The sequence below is a fragment of the Leucopleurus acutus genome, assembly GCF_964270905.1.
Source record: "Leucopleurus acutus genome assembly, chromosome: 15".
NCBI lineage: Eukaryota > Metazoa > Chordata > Mammalia > Artiodactyla > Delphinidae > Leucopleurus > Leucopleurus acutus.
The window spans coordinates 21,670,253-21,689,783 of NC_139157.1; the positions used below are offsets into that span (position 1 = coordinate 21,670,253).

A 19,531-nucleotide genomic window follows, 5' to 3' on the forward strand; every position below is an offset into this window, starting at 1 on the left:
CACTCCCAAGATGGCCCAGACATTGGAATTATCAGGCAAGGACTTTAGGACAGCTCTTCAATGATCTTCCATAAGATAAAAGGTGAACATTGTTTAAAAGAATAAAAGATAGAAATGCTTAGTTGAGAAGTAGAAGCTATGAATAAAATGGAAATTTTAGAACTGAAAAAGACAAAAGCTGAAATTTTAAAACTCCTTGTATGCACTTAATAGCAGAATGCAGATAACAAAGGAAAGAGTCAGTGAATTTGGAGGCAAATCAATAGAAATTATACAACCTAAAGAACAGAGAGGAAAAAAAAGACTGAAAAAAGAAAAAAAACCCATGTCTTCAGAAACCTGTGTGACAATAATCAAAAGGTCTGATATTCATATCAATGGAGTCCCAGAAGAAGAGATAAAGGAGATAGATGGGTGCAGAAAGAATATCTGAAGAAACAATGACTGAAAACTTCTCAAATTGAGTGAAAGATATCAGATTGCAGATTCAAGAGGTTCAGCAAATCCCTAATAGCATAAACTCATAAAAACAGGGCCAGACACATCATAATCAAACTGTTCAAAACTAAAGATAAAGGGAAAAAACTTAAAGCAAGCCAGAGGAAAACAACACATTACATTCAAGGGAGCAACGGTTTGGATGATTGCAGATTTCTCACCAGAAATCACAGAGGCCAGATGACAGTGACACAACATCTTTCAAGTGATAAAAGAACTATTAACCAGAATTTTATACCCAGTGAAAATATCTTTCAGGACTGAAGGCAAAACAGAAGAAGGCTTTGATTAAGGAAACTAAAGGAATTTGTTGCCAGTAGATCTGTTCTTAAAGAAATGGTAAAAAAATGTTCTCAGGCTTATAGGAAATGATATCAGAGGGAAATATAGACACAAGGACTGAACGAAGAACAATAAAAATGGTAAATATCTGGGTAAATATAACAGACTATTTTACTCTACTAAGTTATTTAAAATATTTGACTTGATAGCAAAACTTATAATATTGTCTATGGAGTTCTCAAGTTATTTGGATGTACTTAATATGACAATTATCACATAATGTGGGGAGGGTAAATTGATAAGGTTTGTATGTTTTAATTGAAGCGGTAAACTATTCACTCTAGATTGTGTAAAGTGAGATGTGTATATGATAATCCCAGAACAGCAACTAAAATGATAATACAAAGAGATAATCCAAATAGCCAATAGTTAAATTAAAGTGAATACTAAAAAATACTCACATAATCCAGAAGAAGGCAGGAAATGGGGAATGAGGGAACAAAAAAAGGGTAAGAAAAAGAAAACAAATAATAAATGGTAGACCTAAATCCAACCATTTCAATAATTAAATTAAATGTAAACGGTATCTACTGAAGTATAGAGATTATCAAATAAATTTAAAAATAAGACTCAGTATGTTGTCAAAACACAATCCACTTTAAATATACCACTAAAGATAAAAGTAAAAGGATGAAAAAAATATACAATCAAAAGAAAGCTGGAAAAGTTATGTTAATATCAAGCAAAGCAGACTTTGGAACAAGGAAATTTATCAAGGGAAAAGAAGAATATTTATAATCATAAAACAAACAATTCATCAAGATATATAGCATTCTTAAATGTGTATGTACTTAACAATGTATATGCCCCAAAATATGTGAAGTAAAACTGATAAAACTGAAACAAGAAATAGACAAACCCATAATTACACTTTTACACAATTACACGATTACAGAGAGACTTCAATGCTCCTCTCTGTTAATGAGAGAGCAGGCAGACAGAAAATCAGCAAGATATAGGAGACCTGATCAACGTTACCCACTAACTTAATATAATTGACATTTAAGGAACACTCTACCTAACAAGAGAAGAATACATTTTTTTCAAGTGTACATGAAATATTCAACATGATAGTCCATATTTTAGCCATAAAAACAAACTTAACAAATTTAAAAGAATTGAAATCATGCAGAAAATGATCTCTGATCATAATGGAATTTAAACTAGAAACAAATGATAGAAAGATATCTCAGATATAGCCAAAAATGTGTAAATTAAACCCCACATGTTTAAATAACCATTGTAAAATAGAAAGACTCTCGTGGGGGCAAGGAAAATACGGGAATCTCTCTACATTTCTCTCAATTTTGCTGTGAACCTAAAACTGCTCCAAAAACAAAGACTTGATAATTTTTTTAAATAGAAAGACTCAAAGGAATTTAAAAAATATTTTGAAGTGAATGACAATGAAAATAAAATGTATTAAAACTTTTGAGATGCAACTAAAGCAGTACTTAGTATTAAATGTTTTAAAAGGGAAGAAGGACTCAATTTAATAAATAAACAATCTGTTTCCACAGATTTATTAGTTAAGAAACTAATAAAGAAGAACCAATTTAACCCAAAACAAAAGGGAGAAAGTAATAAACTTTAAAAACAGAAAGCAATGAAATTGAAAACAGAAAAACAATAGGAAAAAACCGGTGAACCCAAAAGCTGACCTTTGAAAACATAAAGAAGTTATGAGAAGTCCTTAGCCACACTGATGAAGGAAAAAGAGATAAGACACAGATTCCCAATATCAGGAATGAAATGTGGTTATCACCACAGACCCTAAAGACAATAAGAGAAAGATAAGGAAAGAATGTTGATATTAGATGAAATGGATCAACTTTTTGAAAGATATAAACTACCAAATCTCAATGAAAAAGAAAGAAATAAGCTGAATACTCCTATATCTTGAAATCAACCAAAATGAATTTTCAACAAAGAAAACTCCTGGCCCAGTGGTTTTCACTTATAAATTCTGTCACAAATTTCAGGAAGAAGTAAAACCAATTCTGCTCAATCTCTTCCAGAACATTGAGGAGGAATAAGGCTAGCATTACACTAATATCAAAGTCAGGCAAAGAAGAAAAATAAAAAACTACACACAAATATTCCTCATTAACAGAGAGGTAAAATCCACAAAATATTAGCAAATCAAATTAAGCAATATATAAAAAGGACAATATACCACAGCCAAGTGCATTCACCCCAGGAGTATAAGACTGACTTAATATTCAAAAATCAATCAATGTAATTCACCATATTAAGAGGGAAAAAAGCCGTATGAACATATCAATAGATGCAGTTAAAATCATTTGACAGAATTCAACATCCATTTATGATATTTTTTTAAAAGCTTTTCAGTAAACAAGAAACAGAAGGAAATATACTCAAACTGATAAAGGGTATATGCATAAAAAGTCTATAGCTACTATTATACTTACTTGCAAAAGACTGTTTCCTCCTAAAAAAGAAATGACAAGAATATCCACTCTCACCACTTATGTTCAGTATCATATTAGAAGTCTTAACCAATGCAACAACACATGAAAAAGAAATAAAAGCCATGACAATTAGAAAGGAAGAAAACTGTCTCTATTAGCAGATGATATGACTGTCTATATAAAAAAAGAAAAGTCCATGAAATCCACAACAAAGCTCCTAGAATGAATAAGTGAATTAGCAAAATCATAGGATATAAGGTCAATATGCAAAAATCAAATGTATTTAACATTTAACAAAAAGTAGAATTTAACAATACTATTTGTTTCACTGAAGAGGACATACACATGGCAAATAAGACATGAAAATATGTTCAAGATTATTAGCCATTTGAGAAATGCAAATTATAACCCCAATGAGATAGCACTACACACCAATCAAAAATTAACTGGATGTCATCAAAATGATAAACTTTTGCTCTGCAAAAGACACTACAGATCATCCTCAATTTACCACAGTGTCACATCCTGATAAACTCATGGTAAAGTGAAAATATTGCCTAAGTCAAAAATGCACTGAACACATAACCTACTGAACATCATCGCTTAGCCTAGCCTGCCTTCAACGTGCTCAAAATACTTACATTAGCCTACAGTTGGGCAAAATCATCTAACCCAAAGCCTATTTTATAATAATGTGTTGAATGTCTCATGTAATTTACTGAATACTCTACTGAAAGTGAAAAACAGAATGTAGGTGTATTGGTTGCTTACCCTCCTGATCGCATGGCTGACTGGGAGCTGGGGCTCGCTGCCCTGCCCAGCATTGCAAGAGCATATCGTGCCACATATGACTAACCCAGGAAGAGATCAAAATTCAAAACTGGAAGTACAGTTTCTACTGAATGTATATCACTTTCATACTATAAAAAAGTCGAAAAATCATAAAGTCGAACCATTGTAAATTGGGGCCTGTCTATACCAACAAAAGGTAAAGATACTCCCAGACAGGGAGAAAATGTTTGCAAATCACATATTTGACAAAGAACTTCTATTCAGCATACACAAAAACTCTCAAAGCTTAACAGTAAGAAAACAACCCTTTTTTTTAAATGGGCAAAGGATTTGAACAGGCACTTCGTAAAGAAGATATATGTATGATAAGAATGCATAAGAAAAGAGGCTTAATACCATTAGTCATGAGGGAAATGCAAATTAAAACCACAATGAAATACCACTGCACAACTATTAGAATAGCTAAAGTAAAAGAAAAATTGACAATGCCACACACTGACAGGACGCAGAGCGACTGGAACCCTCACACATTGCTGATGGCAGTGCAACGTGGCACAACCACTCTGGAAACCAGTCTGGCAGTTTTTTATCAAGCTAAACATATACTTGCCATATAACCAAGCGATCCCACTCCCAGTAAAAATAAAAACTCATGTTCATACAAAAACTTGGATGCAAATGTTTACAGTAGCTTTCCTCATAATCACCCCAAACTAGGAAAAACTCAAATGCACTTCAATTTATGAGTGAATCAACAAAGCGATACATCAATACCGTAAAATACTACTCAGCGTTAAAATGGAACAAATTATGGATACACACAGCAGCAGAGAGGAATCTGAAATGTATTATGCTAAACGAAAAGCGCCAGGCTCAAACGCTATATCCCGTCTGCTTTACATATTTGTGTAGAAAAGGCAGAACTACAAGGGTAGAAAACAAACCTGTGATTGTTAAGATTCAGGGGAGGGTTTGACTCTAAGGGGGCAGCACAAGGGAATATTTTAGTATTTTTAGGTGATTGTGGTGGTGGCTACTATGCATCCGGCAAAACTCAGAACTGCACACCAAAAAGAGTGAATTATGGTGTCTATTAATTTTAAAAAACAAATTTATACAAACCATATGTATATATTGAATTTTTGTTTCAAAGAAAAGGCCATATATGGCTCAAAAGGCAAATGCCAAAATACTAACATTGGTATCTCCTTTAATTTAAATATAATTTTAAAATAATTTTTATAAATAATATGATTTTTCTGAAATCTGAATATATAAATGTGCACATACATATATACACATATATGCATATAATGTATACATGCATATATATACAGTCTGACTTTCCCTCTATGTGTGTTTCTGAGTGTTCATGAAGTTCTGAAGTAAATACCATCTTGAAGCACTTCAATGCTAAGATGCACTGAAAATTAGGGACACTTAAGATGGAATATATTTGCTTCCCTACGGTTTCCAGTATTATACAAATTTTCTGGAATTTTAGGTACTGCTTTTGAAATTAAAATTTTAAGTTATAATACAGCCTGACAGTTCTACATATGTCAATCTGAAAGGGCTAGACCACTGTCTCACTGACTTTTAGAATTCCATGCTTCTAAAGCACTGTCATGAACACATGCCATTTGCTCAAGATTCAAAATGACAGTATTCTTATCAATTCGTGAATTCAAGCAATTTCTCTGGTGATTCCCAATTAGCCTGTCTTGATCCAGCCTATCAAAGCAACATTGCATACCTTGCTGCCCTCCACGATGGATCTGATCCAGGGGTCTCTCACATGCAGAGAGGGGTCTGTACTCACTGTCCTCTGGCAGGAATACCCTGCAGGTGAGACAGGGGCCCTTTAACTGTCTAGCCACAGGCTGCTAGACGCAAAAGAAAGCTATGTTGTTATGGAATCCTAAGCAGTAAGATTTTTCCAAGTGTGCTTGGATCACAGGAACATCTGATTCAATATGGAAAACTGTAGTATTGTTCACACTTCCACAGAAACATATGACATTTCAGGGGAACACAGAGAAACAAATGAAAGCCTCAAGAGCAGCTACCAATTTTGTTAAATGTTATACCAGACATGGGGGATGGCAGAGATGGGAAAAGAAGTGACCTCAACATGGTCAGATGACTCTGTAATTTCAATAACATTTGCAACTAAGAAAGGGAATTAGAGATTATATCATCAACTATTTCCCCGACTCTGACAAAACCAGGTCCCTATTTTATGTTTGCTCCAAAAGAAACACTTTCAAAGAGGGGGAAGAGGACTCTGTGTAAAGTATACTCAAAATTCTTCTCCCAGGTTAGGAAAAAGCATTATTTAATCCTTAAAGTTTACCTGCATTTTAGGGTCAAGTCTGATTGTACTGAAAAAAAATTTGCAGTTTCACCCTCTTTGTATAATATCCAAAAAAAAAAAAAAGAAAAAACCAAAACAAAACAAACCAATCTAATTTTGTTCAGACTACTCAATGAACTACTGGCCTTCACATGGCACTCTGCGGTTTTGACTGGCAAAGCTAAGTATCATAGTTACATAATAGTATGTAGAATCTCTTCTCAAGATATTTTATTTCCTATTTAAAATTAAGCCATGCACTTAATGGAGTCAAGAATATTTTATTATAAGTATATAAGTAAATATGACAAACTCAAATGCATCATTTAGTATACTTATGCAGTTTTTTCTCCCTTTTAAACATTTTTAAAGGTCAAAAATTCTTAGTGTGTCTAAAAGCAAAAAATCTATCCTCCAGGTGTACTTGACCATTTCCTGCTCTTTGAACACCCCAAGCTTTTCAACATCTGAACACTTATTTATCCTGCTCACTCTGTGGTTTTCTCAAATTCTTTTGCAAAACGGATTTAGATAACAAAATTAAGTACCCAGATTATACTACCTTAAACCTCTACAAAAATGCCTTCACCCAGTCAAAACAGAAGACCATGCCTTTGGCTTTCATAAAATCATAATATAAAAACCATCAACAATAAGAATATTTCTATTGATAATCTGCTAGAAAACAATCAAAGGCATTACCTGCTATGCTACCCGATGTCATTTATATGACCAGCTGAGTGATAAATAACCTTGCAAAGTCAGTGCCTGGAAGGAATTGTATTTTTCCTGATAAATTGTTATGCTTCCTTTATTCCAACAGTAGAGACAATAGAATCAAATGTGTATTCTTTTTCACCTGATTTCCCTAAAGATTAGACAAACTTGTTTCTCAATTGCAACAAATAGCTTACCCTTGGTACCAAATACATATTTTTCTCTTTCTTTTATTTTACAGTTGTAATTTTTTACAACATGTTTTTAACTATGTCACAGTAAAAGTGACATAATTAAATATATTTTGAAATATGTTTAAATATGTTTTAAATATAGTTGGCAGAATTAATATATGAAGGCTGTGTCCTACAAGCTATTCTATGTTAAATTACAAAACAAAAACAGCATGGCCTAGAGCAGCATTTTTCAAACTAAAATGTGAAAAAGAATCACTTAGTGATCTTATTAACAGGTAGATTCTTATTCAGAAGGTCTGGGGTTGAGCTGGAGGGTCCACATTTCTACCAGGCTCCCAGATAAGATCACTGCTGGTCCTCACACTACACTTTGAGGAGGTAGGGCCTCACCGGTGTTCAGCCTGTGCATGAATGGAATGTCAGTATAGGAGAAATAATGAATATAATGGAGCCCTAAGACATGGTAACTATCAAAATGGCGAGTACCACAAACTAGAGCAAATGGGATCATCACATTTCTATTTCAACCTTTAAAAATCAGTTTCTTAAATCCAAAATCAATATTAATTTTTTATAACAAATGTCCAGTTCATGTTTTTCAAAGAAGTTGATTCTTATTCACGTGTTAGACATTCTACCATATAGAGCTGAATAAAATTCTGGTTGCTATATTTCAAAAAAAAAAAAAAATCCGTAGTGTTTCGAATGTTTTTAGGAGGAAACAGGACAAGAAGAGAATACTCATTGAACATCTGGAAAGTTCCATTTATTCAAATGTTTCCTAACACCCAATGTATTTCAGCACTACTTTGAGGCCTCAACATCCAGTTTCTTTTTTCTTTTAATTTATGTATGTTGGTTTGATTGATTCCTCATTTCTATTATTTTGGGGGACAATTATTACATAACTTGGGAAATTATTTGATTAATGAATAAGTGAATGAATCTGCATCATTTGAAGAAAATTCATCAGCTGTGATACTAGTTAAGAAAATATTTGAACATTCGTCAGTTTAATTGTTTTTTCTTTCCAGCTTATTTCCAGTTAAGAGTATTCCTCCCAGCATGGCATGTTTCACAATGATAATTTCTAAAATACTTCACAGTAGAGAAAAGGTCTAGTTTTTCCAAAGTTATTCCATTTTCATAGATTCTCACATTGCCTGTTGTCACATGTATGTCTCCTCAGCATAGTTTCTAGTTAAAACTAAAATTAACCAGTTATCTAATACACATAAAGAACTAGCTGAGTCACCACATCAGTACAACAACATTTAAGGTTTCTTTTCTAGGTCACAGGATTTAGAGCCAAGTATACTAGTCTTCTATTGCTGCTGCAACAAATTAGCATAAATTTAGTGATTTAAACACAAATTTATGATTTTATAGTTTTGGAGGTCAGAAGTCCAAAATGGGTCTCACTGGGCTAAAATCAAGGTGTCAGCAGAGCTATGTTCCTTCTGGAGGCTCTAGGGATAATTTATTTCCTCGCCCTTTCCAGCTTGGAGACACCTCCTACATTCCTTGACTCCTGGGCCCTTCCTCCATCTTCAAAGCCAGCAGTGTTGCACCTCTCTGGGACTTTCTTCCACCGTCACATCTTCCTCCAACTGACTCTTCTCCCCTGCCTCCCTCCACTTTTAAGAAACCTTGGGGTAACATGGATAATCTGAGCAAATCTCCCTATTTGAAGGTCAGTTGATTACCAACTTTAATTCCTTTGCCATGTAACCTAACATACTCACAGGTTCCAGGGATTAGGATGCAGACATGCTTTGGGGGCCTATTATTCTGCCTATCATGTGGAGACAGTATTCCATTTCCATTTACTTACTTGAATTTTCCTGAAGCACTTTTAGTTCTTTTACAGTTCTTCAATTCTAGGAAAAGAAGCTCTTGGGTAATAACAATAAGAGTATAAGATTACTGATAACAGTAATATATCAGTAATAGTTCAGTAATAATGTTCAGTATAAGATTACTGAACATTACTAATGTTCAAATATCTTCTTAACCAGTATCACAGCTCATGAATTTTCTTCAAATGATGCAGATTCAGTTATTATGTTATTATGCAATTATTATGCAGTTATTATGCAATAACTTTCATTTCACTTTTTACCATGAGCTCTGATTCTATTGGGATGACTCTCATACTCAAAGTAAGGTATGGATATAGCTGGAACGGCCCCTGCCACATAACCATATGATCCTGGATACGTGTCGCCTGAGATTCCTGAGCTACATTCTGGTACACTGATGCCATGGATCATGGAATCAGACTGTGGCCACCAGGATAAATGTCCTGACTCTCTGTGATCCAAGTTGGCTAGGACAAGGGCCTTCTCACTGAAGTTTTGAGAAGCTAAACCCTCTTGCAAAATTGCTCTAATGAGCTTAGAATCATTAAAAATGTCCAAAGCACTAAGTAATAAAGTTTATTCAGCTTTTTTTAACACAGAAAAATGAAAAGTTAAATGGGTAAATTATAGTGGCCTAATCTTTTCATACCAATAGTAGGGACTCACAGGCTGGTTGTTTTAACAGCTGTACAATGCTTAAGCTCCAAAGACTCTAAATCTAATAACAAAAAGAATAACACTTTGCATGAGTGTTTCTTTGAATATATTCTAGACATATTTTCTCACAGGAACCCTCAATTAAAGATTTATTATATTTTAATCAGAAGCCACAGAGATAAAAAGTTTGAATGATTGGCTGAAGGCCCTATACAAACTGAATTTAAATATGAAAGAGACAAAAATATATTTGTCATGATTATTTAAAATAGGCAGGTCCAACCACTAAATGCTAAAATATAAAGTGTATGACAGTTTAAGCCGAGTCAGATTGGCTCTACTACAGTTTCACGTCACTCAAAGGTTATGAGAGGTACATCGTTTCTTGTGAGTCTTGTTCTATAACACACAGTAAGCAATGCCAACGTGAGTTGTCATTTCTCGCATGGGTTAACAATACCCTCAATTTCTACCGCTCTCACCTGCTAATCCCCTCCCCTGCGCCCCCAAAACTATATCTAATGCAAAGGTGCTTCTGAGAACTGTTCATAGTTTCTATGGTTCTGGTGGGGTTTTCATCCGTATTTCAGCTCAGTGCTGTTCCTTGACAACACTCAAATGGGCCAGCTCAAAGTGAGATCAGGAGAAATGGGATAAGGTAGTGATCCAAGAGAAATTTTGTTCACATAGCCAGTAAAAGAATTCTGAAAATCTAGGCACATATTTTTTAAATAACATCTAAATATTTTTAACATAAGTTTGAACAGCTGAAAAGGGGACATGATTTCTAACACTCTGATACATATTTATCAGAACTTCAGGGCTGCAGGTTTCAGTCTCCAGAAGTCTGCTACATAACATAAAAGGTAGAGCCAATCCTCAATGACGAGCCAATCAACTCAAGAAGACTTTCTGTCAAGATAAGTCTGACTTTGTTTTTCAATCAAATATGAAGATAGTTCTAGTGACAACTGTCTATCTTCTGAATCCTAAAAGGAACAGATAAATACAGCACAGAGCCTTGTCACGTGCTTGTCCCTTGGATGAACAAGGCAGAAGAAAGGAGAACTGGCAGGCAACACCCATGTTCAGAGACAGATCAGTTTCAAGAAAGAGCTGGAAGTTGAGGAACTGAAAATTGAAACCCCTGAAACACTCTATGCCCTGGTCAGTCTTGGTGCCCAGTTTGGAAAGTGCTGGGGGAAGGGCTTAAATTCTTCTCTGAAAGTATCTAATATGATACAAATTTAAAACGGTATTTCTATACAAAAACCTGCTGACTGCATATCTTTGAAGCATCCTAAGCCTTTGGAAGTATCTTAAAACAGGTGTCAAGTTCTCTTCATCAAAATGAAGGGTCAACAATTAGAGATTACAATCTTGCTTGTGTAGCCAACCTTGTGTATAACCTTGGACGGGCAGTTCTGGCGATCCAGGAATTGGTTCTACATTTTCTCTAGTCCTCAGAACTCCTCGCTTTTGTTTTAATTCTCTGTCCATACTTGACCATCTTTTAGTGTATGTTTGGGCCAGTCTTTCACCCTGAAGTTCCTAGGTTCCACCCCATGTCCTTATTGGGTTTTATGCTCATGTGATACTTCTCCAGCCCTTTCAGTGCCAGAAGTGGATAAACTGTTAAAAAAAACAAATAAACAAACAAACAAAAGCCCTCCAACTGCCAAGGCCATCATTGTGCCAACAGAGGAGCTGCTTATGCAAACTATTGCGAACTTTTACACGGGAAGATGGGGAAAGTATAAAGTCCACTGTGAACGCGTTTTGAAAAGCTCTCTCTTCTAATGCTTCTGGGGGGTGGGGGAAGGTTGGAAGTAAATTACTGACAATGGGCAAAAACAGATGCAAAGAAGACAACTTTATTAGGCGATTTCTCTTCTTTATGAGGAGCTTTCTTTCCTTTGTTAGGAGGACAGTCCTTTCAGAGGAAACACCAAGTAATTCGACAATACCCAGTTTCCTTCAGCTGCTGCGACTTGATCCCACGGTGGGTGCTCTGGAAAGCACCTTGGGGGCGAACGGGTCTGAGGCCGCTCATGACCAAGGTCGTTCGATCCAGTTGCTAAGTTGAGAATCTTCCCGTGCCACCTCTTAGAAGCAGGTGTGTGTTCCCCTCCAAAGAGCCCACCACCTGGCTGCGCCCCACCTCCACTCGTGCCCCAGCTACCAGATAACGTTGGGTGCTACAGAAAGTGCTGCTGCGGGGGCAGCCTGGCCTTCAGACGCAGTCACTGGGGAAGAGGCGAGGACCGGCGTGGATGCTGGAGCACGCGCGCAGGTGCCGGCGCACCCACAAACACACCCGGGCTCGGAATGAGGGGAGGACGGGGGAGGGGGAGGGGAGCGGCCTTACCAGATCAATGAAAGTCAGGAATTTCCAGCTCCCTCCGTAGGTCTGGTGCGAGGGCATTTCGATGGCCTTGTAGTTGCACAGGATAGAGCAGTAGGACAGCAGGATGGCCACCCGCAGCACCTGGCAAGGGACAAGCGCCATGTTCGCGAAAGGCGCGGACGGGCTCGGCGACGAGGAGGACGGCCGGCGCAGGGCTCTGGCGGGCGCCGTGGGAACTCCGGCCGCGGGCGGGGCGGGCGGGGGCCCTGGCGGGACGTGTCCCGCGGGACCGGCGCGACCGCGAGCGCGCGCGCGGGCAACCTCGCGGGCGGGCGGGGCGGGGCGGTGTGTGCGGGCACCGGCGGCTGTGGGGTGGGCGGCGTGGCGTCAGCTCTTTCGTCATCTACGTCATTCTGCTGCTGCCTTCGCGGGTCCCGGAGACCCGGCCCGGGGCAGCCCTTCAGAGCCCCGGGAGCGGGTGGGCAGCCTCCGAGGACGACCGGGACTCGGGGAGCGCGCGCCGAGTTCCGGGGACCGCGGCCAGCGGCAGCGTCCGGGCGGAGAGGGAGCGCGGCCCAGGGTGAGCGGGCGCGGGGCCGGGCGCGGGGGCCGGGCAACCCGCCCGGAAGGAGCGGACCCCGGGGTGGGCCAACGGTCCAGCTCGGGGACTTGCTGGCCAAGTGGCACCGGTGGAGGCGCGCACGTGGGGGGCGCAAACCCGTGAAACGGGGCCCCCGAGTGACTTGCTTTATTTTGGACCCAACTGGAATTTTAGACTACTGTTAATCTCTATGAAATCCCCTTATTAATTCTATTCCAGTGGGTAGGCTGCCCTGCACTTTTCCACCGGGGGTTTATAAATATCCTATCAATATATAACAAGGCCGACTGTGAACTGTGGACAAGGGGTTTATAAATAAAACGTTGTAAAGAAAGGAGTGTCAGATACGTTTCTGCTGCAAGATTACATTCAGTTCAAGAGCAGATCATCCTGAGTCTGGATGTAAAACCCGTTTGTGTAATTTAATACTAATCTTTTGAGGGTTAAACTGGTTTTGCCGTTTTCCTTATTTATTTTTTCCTACAGTCCAATACCAGGGCTTAATGGAAGGAAAATAAATATAAACTGGATTCCCTCCACCTTCCAGTAAATGTTGTCACACTGAAGTTGCTTCATTCTGTGGGCAGCATCACATTTCAGCTAACGAGATGCAGGGTCAGATTATGAAAAGACAACATAGGTATTTCCTGTGGATCCATTTAAAACAGGTGTCCTCTGAAAATAGTCTCCTGAGTCACGGAATGTGGAGTGAGGGGGCAGGGAAAGCAGAGTGCACAGTGTTAAGAGGTAAAGTAGCAACTCCTGAATTTTTCCAACCAGTCTCTTAACCAAAATAAAGAAACCCAGTAGATATTTTCTAATCGGCCTCATAATTATGCCAGTAGAAGTTAATGTCCTCCAAATCAAGATAATGCCAAGAAGATTCTACCAGCATAAAACTATTCATTATTGATGATTTCTAGTTTTATTTTCATGTAAAAGTTGGGTGCATTTTTAAAAATTGTGTGTCCATGCTACAGGTTCATAAGATTGCAAAATTAAAAAGTAGATCTACTGAAGATCTAAGTCCTTAGTAAAGTTTTGAGTTCGTGTGATATCCTTAAAATTTGGTATACCTTCCTACCTTACAATTTAGAAAATCATAAATAAGACTCCCTATCCCATTCTAGAAAAATATAATAATATTTGTATAAAGCCATTTAAAATTTTATTCTGTACTCAATTTCTTTTTAAGTAACTATACCATTCAAAAAGTGTTTTGAACCTATTCTAATGGTTTGCTTTTGTTATTTTGTGATTTGCTAACCATAATAAGATAATGAGTTTTGTGGGCTTTTTTTTAAAAAAATGAAACATTTGCATAAACATTGACTCAAATATTTTATGAGAATGTCAGTCCACAATTTTTGGAACATCTTGCTGATTATTTATGAACACATCCAGGTTGCTCTTTTTGCTTTTTAGACCATATCTAGTAATCTTAGACATGTTTCACGTGTCTCTGCGAAAAAAATATTAACCTACACACAGACTGCGTTTTTCTTAGTGTAAGTATTGCAGTACAGTATTGCACTTAAAACTTCACTCTGTGGAAAGTTATCCTTTTTTATGAACTATAATACATTAATCACTGATAAGTTTTACATGATTCCATATTTGAGTTAGAGAATACTGCTTTTCATTGTACACTGTACAGAAGAAATATCTGCATGTCACTTTTTTAGCTTTTTCATAGTGCCCCACAATGAGTGGGGATGGAGGAGAGTAGCCTTGTCCAGTTGAGTTTCATGAAAACATGTTTCCCAAGGGAAGAGTTTAAGACCGTGTTTTAGCTTCTAGTTATTATACATTAGTGTTTCTTTGATTATTGTTAATAGTTCTTAGTCTATATATGGGCTCAAGATATTCTTCCTTAAGTAATTCTAAAAACTGATACAGAATCTTCATTCTTTCTCTTTCTTTTTTGAAGGGGGAGAGCATCTAACACATTGGTGATGATAATCCCTACTAATTTTGGAAATGACAAGGACCCTCTGTCTCCCTTACATTGTATTCCAACAAGCCAACTTCATATAGCCATGGGTATTTGCTTACAAATTCAGGAGGAAGAATTGTGTTTATGCATATCCTTATAATATTCAATGTTTATGCATTTCCTTTGGTTCTGTGTTTACGTTGGATAAGCATTTTCTAACAGTGTGAATGTATTTGAAAGGATTATTTTTCCCCCTTCACAGTTGTCTGCACCATAGGGTAGAAGATAGGATGTGTCCCTTTGAGAGGTTTGGGCTTGGGAAGAATCCCCTCGCTTTCGCAGAAAAGATACCTTTGGGTTGCTCATTTTTCTTTATTATAAAAGCAGCATATTTATGATATTAAAATAGGAAATTAAAAAAAATTACTCCCACTCTCACCACCCACAGAAAACACTGTTAACATTTTAGCACATACCTGCCAGTCTTTCTTACAATATATACTTAGTTGTGACATAACCATGTAACAATTTGCATCAAGCAGATTTTTTTTGCTTTAAATTTAATAAGTATGTTACCTTATTATTTAAAACTCTTTGTAAAAATCATTTTTAATTGTTGCATAGCATGACATAATAGGAGCATAATTTTGCTTAAACTTTATTTTTGGATATTTAGTTTGTTTCCAGTTTTTAATCACTATAAATACACTGTAATGTCTGCATATTTAGTTGAGAAAGCCACTTTTTAGGGATTATTTGTAGCTCAAAAACCAGTTAAGAAACCATCCTTTTACAACCTAATGTGTGTATTTGTTCACATGTGTTTATTATGGACTAGGGTTCCAAAGAGAGCTCTTTTGCCCTAGAGAGCAGTTGGAAAGATTAAAAAGTGGGCAAAAATCATTCTTTTTCCCAATAATTGATGCTCACTACAGATATTTTTAATTGCTTTAGATATGAAACATAGTGCCAATACATTTCATTAGCCAGATTTTTTTGCTATTAACCAGGAAGGGTTGTTACTTACAGGGCAAATGAGCGGCGGCGCCTAGCAGTTGTGCTGATGTTGCTGATTGCAACGGTTTTTTCAGGTTTAAAAATGGACTGAATTTGCTATAGAAAACTCTACTGGGACTTCCCTGGTGATGCAGTGGTTAAGACTCCACACTCCCAATGCAGGGGTCCCGGGTTCGATCCCTGACCAGGGAGCTAGATCCCACATGCATGCTGCAACTAAGAGTTCGCATGCCACAACTAAAGGAGCCCATGTGCCGCAACTAAGGAGCCAGCGAGCTGCAACTAAGACCGAGTGCCACCAAATAAATAAATATATAAAAAAATACATAAATATATAAAATATATATATATATATATATATATATATATAAAGAACCCTAAGTTATGAGATTTCTAAACACCAAGGATTCTAGACAGTCACTGAAAAGCTTTAGAAAAAGTAGTGCTGAGATTTGGTGTGAGGCACCGGCTAGATCTCAGACAGATCTGAAACATCCCCTTCACTCCTGAGATCTGTCAGTAACTTTGCCAAAGCTACTTGTCCTGCCAGGAATGCTCTCGGTGTGCACATATCCAGACCCAGCACATTGGGCAAGACTCAATGAAAGCCCACTTTGCCAGTCCCTCTTCGGAATGTAGGATGTCATCTTCTGGCTTTGGACAATCCACGTGGATGGCTTAGTGGCAATCCAAATTCTACCTGTACTCACTATTTCCTTGTCAAAAACTGCCCGCTTTGCAGTGTCCGCGTTGTCTGGAAGCATCACAAGTGTGCTGTGTTAGAAGAGCCAGTCACTTAATGGCACCAAAATATCCCTGGAAGTGTGGGAAATTGAAGGTAATCCACTTACCAGAATTATTCTCAGGGAGGAAACGTTTTCATAAACTGCTTCAGTGGATGGGTGACTGGTGAGAGAGCCCTCCTAATGTGCTCCAGAATAATAGTAAATCATCGCTAAATTTCTTCTCCCCAGTGGGTGTCAGGGTAATTGCAGAGCTTTTGTTTTGCTGAGTAGACCATATACAGGAGTTTGGGAGGAGCTCACTTGCTCAGGGGAGTAGAGAAGAGGCAGACTCCTACCACCAGGGGGTCTTGTTTCCCAACAGCCTTCAACCTCTAAATAAATGTTCAACAGATAGTTTAAAGATATTTCAGAAGTCTTAAATCCAAATCCTTCAGAGACCAGGCATGTATATAATTCAGTCAAGCTAAATGTAAGATAACAGTGTAAAATTGAATCTTTGAAAAACTGGAGCAAATGCCCTACGTAGACTCATTGTAGTTCAAATTTTTAAAAATTGTGTCAGCCAAAACAACAACGAGAACAACACCACCACCCCTGTATGCTGGTGTCAGCTAGCAGGCTGCAGGGTGGGACTTTGGAAGAGTGCCATGTTGACATCCTACCCAGGGTGTCCAAAACACCCTCTCAAGCCTGCTGGACTCTGCACACAGAAGAAGGTAACAGACCCAAAAGGACGTTGGGAGCGTGCAGTGATGTGTCTGGGCCAAGCCACAATTCTGTGTAAAGTCGAAATCTGCTGAAAGGGCTTCTGAGAAGTATTCCATTAGTACACCCCTCCCTGTAGCCCTACCCCCATCCTTATTTTTCCTGTTTCACTGTGTACAGGATGACTGGAGCTTCAGTAGTCACCTTGTAAGCACGAAGAAAAGAATCAGAGGATCCCAGAGCGCTTTGCCCTAACATCTATAACCTGCTGAACCCATGCCAGCAGTGGCCTCCTTCCAGGCTCCTTGTGATGTGAGAATAACCCCCTATTTGTTGAAAGCAATGTAGTAGGGTATTCTGTTACACGCAGCTAAATGATGATACCAGGAGGTACTTGGGGTGATTTCCCGGCAGGCAGTGGGATAGTGCTAAGGAAACCAGGGTTCAAGCGTATCTATTTTTTATTTAATGAACACCCATATAACACCTACTGTGGGCCAGGCTTTGATCTAAGCCCTTTACAAATATTAGCTCTTCTTATCCTCACTGAGAATGGTTACTATTATTATCTGCATCTTACATAAAAGGAAATGGAGACAGAGAGAAAATTAGGTAAACTGCCCCAAAAGTCACACCGCCAGCAAAGGGCAGAGCTGGGATATGAAATCATGTATTTTGGGGTTTTAATTATAACACCAAGCTGCGGATACTGCCAGTCAGTGCACCACCCCAGGTTTAATTCCCCTTCTGTTACTGAGGAGCCATGTGCTCTGGGTTGTGTTTTCTCATCTGTTACAGTTCCCACCACCCCTCATAGGCAGCTGCCTGCTCCACCCACACTAATATCTGACAGAAATGTATCATATGAGGCAGAAACAACATCTGTATCTCAGCATCTTTGTGGACATCATTGTCTGATTTATAAGGATGAGAAAATTTTAGATATGACTTCCCCGAGCCACAAATCATTTTATAATAATTTTCATAAAACTTCCATGATTGACAATCTTTTAGTTATCATTAGACCATGTCATTTAGTTTCATAGCACCTGAGGCATCTGAAGTTATCTTTTGAAAACTTGAGCTATTTTCTTTAAATGAATGCTTCACCAATACCCACTTACACTCCATTTCACCATTATCCTTTTCACATAAACTACAATTTCATCACCAGATTCATTCAATAATTATATGGTTCCAATTATTTTCCAGAATTGCATAATGATGGTCCTTTACAGTTTGCTTAAGCTGATGAAGTATTTTTTTCAACATACTCTTTTCTTCTACCTTCATAAGTATTGGAAAATATATACTATGGAAAACAATATGGAGATTCCTCAAAAAATTAAAAATAGAACTACCATATGATCCAGCAATTCCACTTCTGAGTATTTATCCAAAAACAACCAAAAACACTAATTACGAAAGATATATGCACCTCTGTGTTCATTGCAGAATTATTTACAATATTCAGGATATGGAAGCAACCTAAGTATCCATCAACAGATGAGTGGATAAAGAAGATGTGATATATCTATCTATATCTATCTCTATATATAGATATAGATATCTGGAATACTACTCAGCCATAAAAAAGAATGAAATCTTGCCATTTGTGACAACATGGATGGAACTAGAGATTATCATACTAAGTGAAGTAAGTCAAACACAGGGAAAAAAAAATCATGATATTACTTATATGTGGAATTTAAAGGAAAAAACCAAATCAAATGAAAAAATATAGCAAAGCAGAAACAGAGTTATAGATACAGTGAACAAACAGATGGTTGCCAGAGGGGAGAGAGGTGGGGGGGAGGAAAGAAATAGGTGAGAGATATTAAGAGGTACAAACTTCCAATTACAAAATAAGTCACAGGTGTGAAAGGTACAGTGTGGGAAATATAGTCAATAACTATGTAATATCATAACTACACTTACTGTGGTGATCAGTTTGAAAGGTATAGAAATATTGAATCACTATGTTGTGTAATAGGAACTAGCATAGTGTTGTAGGTCAATTATACTTCAAAAACAAAGAAACAAACTCACTCATAGAAAAAGAGATCAGATTTGTGGTTACCAGAGGTGGGGGGTGGGAGAGGGGAAATTGGATGAAGGTGGTCAAAACATAGAAACTTCCAGTAATAAGATGGATAAGCACTGAGGATGTGGTGTACAACATGATAAATATAATTAACACTGCTGTATGTTGTATATGAAAGTTGTGAAAAGAGTAAACCCTAAGTTCAGAAGAAAAAAATTTTTTTCTAATTCTTTAATTTGGTATGTATATGAGATGATGGATGTTCACTAAACTTATTGTGAT

At 37.6% G+C, this 19,531-nt stretch overlaps 2 protein-coding genes across 3 annotated transcripts in view; one reads left to right on the top strand and one right to left on the bottom strand.

The window, feature by feature from the left end:
* Window positions 1-12,437, bottom strand: part of AIG1 (androgen induced 1) — a 234,197-nt gene extending 221,760 nt beyond the window's left edge. Inside the window, exon 1 of one of the 2 annotated variants that reach the window (XM_082855613.1) lies at window positions 12,222-12,434. In XM_082855613.1, the coding sequence (XP_082711739.1) occupies window positions 12,222-12,362 (141 nt within the window). In that variant the 5' untranslated portion in view covers window positions 12,363-12,434. Of the gene's footprint in view, window positions 1-12,221 lie in introns of both variants that reach the window. The other variant, XM_082855612.1, reaches the window with a different exon arrangement.
* Window positions 12,361-17,632, top strand: LOC309972295 (uncharacterized protein; the record flags this gene model as incomplete). Its single annotated transcript, XM_082855937.1, has 3 exons — window positions 12,361-12,780; window positions 16,497-16,592; window positions 17,386-17,632. 3 exons carry the CDS (start codon window positions 12,361-12,363, stop codon window positions 17,458-17,460), a joined length of 591 nt encoding a protein of 196 aa, XP_082712063.1. The 3' UTR covers window positions 17,461-17,632.
* Between the last annotated feature and the right edge of the window lie 1,899 nt (window positions 17,633-19,531).